This window comes from Diaphorina citri, unplaced genomic scaffold, assembly GCF_000475195.1.
Source record: "Diaphorina citri unplaced genomic scaffold, Diaci psyllid genome assembly version 1.1 scaffold331, whole genome shotgun sequence".
NCBI classification, from domain to species: Eukaryota; Metazoa; Arthropoda; class Insecta; order Hemiptera; family Psyllidae; genus Diaphorina; species Diaphorina citri.
In genome coordinates this window covers 9,639-17,918 of record NW_007377766.1, presented here as the reverse complement: position 1 = coordinate 17,918, position 8,280 = coordinate 9,639, and the positions used below count along the sequence as shown (strand labels likewise).

Sequence of the window (8,280 nt, the reverse complement as noted above, 5' to 3'; positions counted from 1 at the left end):
CGCTCAACCTTTGCTATTTCTTTAGCAAGCGAAATTTCAGGCCGGTATACTCCCTGTTTAAAGTCCCCCAGCCAGACTATGCTGGTCCACTCCCTGTTTAAAGTCCCCAGCCAGACTATGCTGGTCCACTCCCTGTTTAAAGTTCCTTAACTAGACTATGCTCGTCTGCTCTCTGTAAGTCCCCAGCCAGACTAGCCTCCATATTCTAATGAGAATGATTATTGTCTTGCAGTTAAAGGCTATATTATGCTATAGGTACTTATCAGTTTTCAATATGTCAATGCCAGTCAATACTTTAGCATACTTAGCCCGATTCTAGGCAATTCAATACAGGCTCTGCCGCACTGCCTGTGATATCGCCAAAAATTAATCTCAATTTTGTTTTGTTTTTAAGTTGTATCCGTTCTTCATTATTTATTTGTGAATTCCCCAAGTTGAAATTTCTGGTTACGAGTGTTGCGACCCTTTTGTGATCTACCAAAAGCAGTCACAAATTGTCTCCTAATTGTCAGCTCTTCCGTTGATTCTCCTGAATGATGCTTCGATTTTTTACAAGACTGAACTATAACTTTATGAGATTTGAGAAGCACGGCTGGTCCAACAAGGTAGCTTTTAAGCTCAATATCATTCCGAGAAAACATGATAAACGAACCTAAAGAAAGAAGAGAAACTACTTGCAACAATGAACAAACATTTTCATCAGTCGATTGAAAAGGTGTTCCTTGTATGTTGGAGAGGAAAATTAAACAAAAAACTACTTAACTAATGAAAAATTGTGATGTATAGTAAATGAAATACAGTGCTCTTCTTGCACTATAAGACTGTGCTGGCATTTTTCTATAGGTAAGTTTTAACACCCTAACTTTCAAGTTAGCTAATAGGTTTCACCTGGAGTTTCCCTTTTTACATGATTTTACTTAACTTGAGATCTCTGTTTGTAATTTGTTTGTTTAATATAGGTACCCACAAAAGATAGACGAAATTAGAGGAAAATGTCATTTTCCCTCTGATATTTCATACCTAGTTCTCTTTTCATTCACATAGAGAAAAACTATTGGATTACTAACTAGGGCAGTCTCTACCATTCAACCCTGTACAGTTTAGTCCGCGTAATTAACTTCTTCAATTAAACTCACAATTGAAGTGCTACTGACAATACGTATGTGTTATATGTGTGATTGTGTGAACTACTCCGACAATATTAATATTAATGCGTCATTAACCACTCCGTACGATGAATGATGCTTCGATTTTTTACAAGACTGAACTATAACTTTATGAGATTTGAGAAGCACGGCTGGTCCAACAAGGTAGCTTTTAAGCCCAATATCATTCCGAGAAAACATGATAAACGAAACTAAAGAAAGAAGAGAAACTACTTGCAACAATGAACAAACATTTTCATCAGTCGATTGAAAAGGTGTTCCTTGTATGTTGGAGAGGAAAATTAAACAAAAAACTACTTAACTAATGAAAAATTGTGATGTATAGTAAATGAAATACAGTGCTCTTCTTGCACTATAAGACTGTGCTGGCATTTTTCTATAGGTAAGTTAACACCCTAACTTTCAAGTTAGCTAATAGGTTTCACCTGGAGTTTCACTTTTTTAATATATATATACCCACAAAAGATAGACGAAATTAGAGGAAAATGTCATTTTCCCTCTGATCTTTCATACCTAGTTCTCTTTTCATTCACATAGAGAAAAACTATTAGACTACTAACTAGGTCAGTCTCTACCATTCAACCCTGTACAGTTTAGTCCGCGTAATTAACTTCTTCAATTAAACTCACAATTGAAGTGCTACTGACAACACGTATGTGTTATATGTGTGATTGTGTGAACTACTCCGACAATATTAATATTAATGCGTCATTAACCACTCCGTACGTAGTAAAAAGTCAGCTAGTTTCTATTTAAAACAATTATTTTTGGCTAACTTCTCAAATAAACAGAAGGCAGTGAAAATTTGGAAGATTTTCAAAACAAATTCGACAGTGACTGACTGATCATCTCAAGTGCGTAAAAAAAAATTAAAGAAATTCTTTCAGTTTATTATTATGGAAAAGTGTGATAAATGTGCATAATAAAAATAATATAATTAGCACATAATAATATAATTAGTGTGATAAATGTGCATAATAATAATATAAAAGAAATCCGGAGCGAAGCGACGAATTTCGGCTAGTAATCATATAAAAAAGAATAAAACATATAAATAGTTATAATCATAATAACAACGGTAATAACTAGTTTTTATCAGGCCTTTGAAATGTTACCGTGGTCTATTAGTAGTCGTTATCATACTCGCCTAGAACTTAAAAGGGCTCGTCTTCAGTTCTTGGTGTAGTCTTTATTTGCTTTGTTTATTTTGCTTATTATAATCATAATAACAACGGTAATAACTAGTTTTTATCAGGCCTTTGAAATGTTACCGTGGTCTATTAGTAGTCGTTATCATACTCGTCTAGAACTTAAAAGGGCTCGTCTTCAGTTCTTGGTGTAGTCTAAGTTTATTTTGCTTTGTGTTTGTTTTAACAAGCAAGAGTAATAAAAACAACCAACTGTCTTTTTTTTCGAATTACATATTAGGAAACAAAATCAACAAGTTTTAATCAACTTTCAAGTTGTTTAAAACTTGTTTTCATATCTACCTACTCAAGTAAAGACAGGGAAGTTTTTATTTGAAGATAGGTACGTTGACAAAATTAGAGTCAGCCTAGTTATCTTGGAGGGCAGCGTGTCTGCCTTGTAAGCGCTAGGTCGCGGGTTTGATTCCCGCCCGGGACGGATTTTAGCCTAAACAGGTACGTTGACAAAATTAGAGTCAGCCTAGTTATCTTGGAGGGCAGCGTGTCTGCCTTGTAAGCGCTAGGTCGCGGGTTTGATTCCCACCCGGGACGGATTTTAGCCTAAATAGATAAGGTTCGTTCTCGGAACGACTGGCTTTCTCCTATCCTGTCTTCCTTTCTCTATTCGCTTTAGGGACGATAAGACCTTCGCAGTTACAGTTCCCTCTATCAAACCTCTTTAAAATAAAATAAATGATAAATAGGTAATCCTAGCTGGAAGTTTTTTTTCTTCCAAGTATCTACCTATAATTTTATAAGAGATTTTCCACATGATACAAAAATTTACATAAAAGAGATGAAGTCTTGGAATATTGCTGTGGGATTCCATTCGATCATTAATTATTCATTTGTCTTCCTTTCTCTATTCGCTTTAGGGACGATAAGACCTTCGCAGTTACAGTTCCCTCTATCAAACCTCTTTAAAATAAAATAAATGACAAAATAGGTAATCCTAGCTGGAAATTTTTTTTTTCTTCCAAGTATCTACCTATAATTTTATAAGAGATTTTCCACATCTAACAAAAATTTACATAAAAGAGATGAAATCTTGGAATATTGCTGTGGGATTCCATTCGATCATTAATTATTCATTCATTTATTTAATTTTTCTTTCTCGGTTTTAGTTTAGGAACGAAAGGGTTCAAAACAAATCTGTCGGTAGAACGTCCGGCCAAGTTCGATCACGGAATGTCATTTAACAATAGATTATGGTTACGGCGTACGTGTATAAAGTTAGAAAACCTCGTTACAACCTTTAGACTAGTGTTTCAATGAACTATCCCTATACGAAGCCCCGAAAGGTCCAATTCAGCTCGAAATGCATTGAGCAAATGTTCTTTAGTTGTTCATCAAAAGATTTGGGCCTGCTCGGGCTTTCGGGAGGCCAGTAGGGGTATTTTTTAATAACATTCTTTATTTCGTCATAACTTCCGAACGGTTTATCCGATTTTGATTAAATTTGGCAAAAACTTTCAAGAGCCAAAAAAAAATTTCTTTAGGCTCGATAGGGGTTTCGGGAGCCTCTTGGGGGCCCTTTTTTTGACCTTGTTCTACAGTTCATTGAATAACTACCGAGGTAATGAGAGGAAAAATTATTTCATTTTTCGACCTTCTTCGGGTCGAAAACTTGGCTTCAATTTTACATTTTTTTGTTTTTGAGGGATTTCTTCTAACTCGATGTAATCATCATCTTTTGGAATCCAAAGTCTTAAAATTTATGTTTTCTGTACTTCCCTGTTTCCAATGCGTAGTTAAGCGTGGACACTTGGGCATCATTACATTACATCAGTAGTAAAGCAGTCTTCTAACGAGTAGGCACGGAATTCGTAATTTTCGAAACTCTAACGTGACGAGTTTTTTTTCATTGATTAAATTATTAGATATTAATTTATTTTTTAATAAGATGAAATTTTACTGATTATTGAAGAAACGATCGCGAGTAGTTTTGTAGTTTTACGAAGTAATTTTCCGTGCTTAATCGTACATAGACCTATAAACAGTAATTTTATACACGTGTGAACCACCTTGTCCAAAACAAAATACATTTTCCGGGTAAGATAACTACAGATGTATTTTTAACAAAAGTCCTATAAAAAAGGAAAAATAGAAAGTAAAAAAAAAAAAAAATAATAAAAATAAATAAATAAATAAGTAAAAATATGTCCATATAGGAGAGAAAAACTGGGGTGCCTAACCTAGTGACTGAGTGCCGGAACTCTAATATTAAAACTCTATATCAGGAAGTAACTCAATGATAGAGTTCTTCTACCCTAAGTTTCATAAACTTGTGGCACCCTATCACTAATCTGTTTCTCAGTGAACCTACCCAGGTACCGAATTATCAACAAAGTTATTAGTTATCAGACTAGGGGTCCCTACCCCCTCCTTCCCACCCAATTTCATGTCCTTAATGACCGGAATGACAATCTGAGGTAAACTTGCCTTAAGTTAAACTCATGATATTAAACAATCTGGTTTTATATTAAAATTCAGGCATTCAGACATCAGTTTGAATTCAGATTGTAGTCCTCCTCCCAGCCATAAGAATTCCGTTCGATTGATATAGTCTTTTAGAAATTCTTCCTTGGTATTTTTAGCTAGTATTGGAATGTTGGGATTACTTTATCGCCAGCAGCAAATACTCCCCTTTTATCAGTGTATGGAGGCTGCAACACAACATTGAAGAATAATAATAAACTAGTGAAGCAACCGTCTACTATCTCTTGTAATAGGGACTGCTGAGAAGCAATTTCTAATCGCGTTTCAGACACCACCGGAATCGAATCAGTACAGGCACGATGGTAGAACAAGTGATGGGTACTCTAAAGACTAGCTACATTTAGGGGAGGTTTACTTCAAGTCTTCCTTTTTTGTCAAAGGACCAAATGATGAAATAAATTTGTTTTGAATTTGAATGGTCACCATAATTGTATTTGTTTGTATTTGTTTGTTAATAAAGGCAACTGTATGTGATGATAGTCGACATATCAGATTTCTATCTAAAAACTAATAAGATCTTGTTGTTTTTCTTATGTTGCAGGTGAAAGACAGTTCAACACTTATCTAATATTCTAAGGAAATTTGAGAGTTTAGTATGTTTGTGAGATAATTTACAAAGGTACCTACTACTACAATGAACGAAACTTACGATTCTAATGGCATTCCCAAGAAAGATTCAACCAAGGATGTTACTGAAACGGAGGAAACCAAAGTGCGGTATGGAAACCGATCTGCCTGCTCACAGATCATGGTGGCAGTGGTACAAAACTTTCTCCTGATCGCGGTTGGAATGTCATATGGTATGCCAACGGTTATTGTAGGAGCTTTGGACCACAAAGTTGCCTCTGCTCGGAGGAAACCAAAGTGCGGTATGGAAACCGATCTGCCTGCTCACAGATCATGGTGGCAGTGGTACAAAACTTTCTCCTGATCGCGGTCGGAATGTCATATGGTATGCCAACGGTTATTGTAGGAGCTTTAGACCACAAAGTTGCCTCTGCCGAAACAAGACTTGAGTCCCCAGACCTGATCATGAGTGATGAAGAATCATCATGGGTAGGAAGTATACTTTATCTCTTTCACCCAGTTGGTGCTGTCATCAGTGGTTATCTGATGGATCTAATAGGTCGAAAGAAGGTCATGATTATTGTGTGCATCCCTTTCTTCGTAGGTTGGTTGATGTTGTACTATGCCGAGTCTGTATTTTTAATTATGGTGGGAACAATTTTGATGGGTATTGGAATAGGTTTTTGTCAAGGACCAATCATTTCCTATTTGGGAGAAGTATGTGAACCACGAATCAGGGGGTCATTGACTTTAATATCCGGGGTAGCTGGTAATAAGGGAATTCTTGTCATTTACTTTGTGAATGCTTTTGCAGACTGGAGGACGACATGTTTGATAAGCTCTATCTTCCCCGTACTGGCTATAATCATGTTGGTATTTTTACCTGAATCTCCAACTTGGCTCATTTCTAAAGGCAAATTGGCTGAAGCGGAACAATCTTTAAGATGGCTTCGAGGTTGGAGTAAGAAAGACAAAGTTCGCATAGAGTTTGAACAAATAGTTAGAGATATGACAAAATCCGCCAACGAGGCAAAGGAAAATAATGCTGAATTATCTAAGTTCGACAAGTTTATGGAGGAGTTAAAATACTTTAAAAGACCAGAAGTCCTTCGCCCATTTATTATGCTTATGCTACTATTTGTTATAACATCGATTGGTGCATACATACCAATGAGACCATATCTTGTCGAAATATTTCTAACATTTGGACTTCCTATAGATTCAGAATATGTCCTTATATTCACAGGTGTTTTAAGTATTACTGGTGCTTTGGTGAGTTCGTTTACCGTTAACAGGCTTGGTAAAAGACCAATGTCATTATGGAGCACGGCTATTTGTTGTGTTTTTACTTTGCTTCTTGGTATCTGTGCCATAAACACGCAATGTGCTGGCTGGTTTTCTCTGACAGTTTTCTGTATAGCTTTTTGGGTTTCCGGTTATGGAATGGTATCCTTACCATGGATGTTACTATCGGAAGTATTTCCAATGAAAATTCGTGGTGTTGCTTGCGGAATCTGTGCAGCTCTTAGTTCTATCATCAGTTTTCTCATAACCAAAACGTATGTCAATACAATAGCCTGGTTTGGCCTTCATGGCACTTTGTTTCTTTATACTATTATAATAGGTTTAGGATTTGTTTATATGTATTTCTACCTTCCGGAAACAGAAGATAGAACCTTACAGGATATTCTCACTTTCTACCTGGAAAATGGTGATGCTCGAAAATTTAAGAGACCAAAGTCCAATAGGAAAAGCAAGGATGTTGACAAAGTATTTACGGTTGAAGAAGGCACTGTTACCCAGTGAGTCGTCCTGGCTAAAACTAAAATCAGAGTGGTACCTATAAGAGCTTTATATTCTCAGCTTTATGCGGTTTGAATTTAATCGTCGCTCCCCTCTACATGCTCGATTCTTTATGTTCTCCACTTCACTCTGTTTTTAGCCCTAAAGGTCTCGTTCCGATCCTAGCTGCCGGTTCGCGCGACTTCCGTTACAAACTTCCAGTGGAACAAATTATTACAAAAATAGTATTTTAAATCACGTGAAAACCTCACGGGCAGCGCGACCACACTGCTCTCAGAGCGACTGGGCAGCGCGACCCGGCAGCTTGGTTCGGAAAGTACTTCATAAGAATACATAGGAAGCACGAAGCAGTAGGCAGCGGTCGCACAGCTCGGCAGCGCGACCGGGTCGCGCGACCCGGCAGCTAGGATCGGAACGCCACCTTAATGGTTACTTCTAGCTGTTTTGACTTAACTTTTTTTGGGCTCTGTTGGACATTCCGAATCAGTTGCCTTGCTTTATATTGCACCGCGTTACCGTGTTTATCATTGTGATATATAAGATAGATTAAGATAGGTAATATAGCTAGTTATGATAATATTTTTAATAATGTTCAAAAATAATAATCAAAACAAAATGTAGTTTGTACAACGTATGTAAGTTGCCATATCCATTACTGTTGTTATTCTGACTTTATATTATCAAAATTTTGTATGTAAGTTTTCTCTATGTTGTACCGTGGGCACACTGTCAATTTTCTCATCAATATATGGACAATAGTGTAAAAATATTGATAGTCTTCGGATCGTATTGACAATTTTTCGTAGAAGAGATACTTACCACCTACTTATCTGTTGTCAATATTATCTTGATAGTGTGCAGGCGGTAGGTACGAGTATTATGACAATGTTTTGTACTTTTTGTGTAGTGAAATGTATGCATTTTTGTAGCAATATATGGACAATAGTGTAAAAATATTGATAGTCTTCGGATCGTATTGACAATTTTTCGTAGAAGAGATACTTACCACCTACTTATGTGTTGTCAATATTATCTTGATAGTGTGCAGGCGGTAGGTA

At 36.4% G+C, this 8,280-nt stretch overlaps 1 protein-coding gene across 1 annotated transcript; it reads left to right on the top strand.

The window, feature by feature from the left end:
• Positions 1–4,167: 4,167 nt before the first annotated feature.
• On the top strand, positions 4,168–7,980 carry LOC103507639 (facilitated trehalose transporter Tret1-like). The gene is made up of 4 exons (XM_026822471.1): positions 4,168–4,405; positions 4,525–4,785; positions 5,394–5,603; positions 5,756–7,980. The coding sequence occupies exons 3-4, from the start codon at positions 5,487–5,489 to the stop codon at positions 7,223–7,225; spliced, it is 1,587 nt and encodes a 528-aa protein (XP_026678272.1). The 5' UTR covers positions 4,168–4,405; positions 4,525–4,785; positions 5,394–5,486; the 3' UTR covers positions 7,226–7,980.
• The last annotated feature ends 300 nt before the right edge of the window (positions 7,981–8,280 follow it).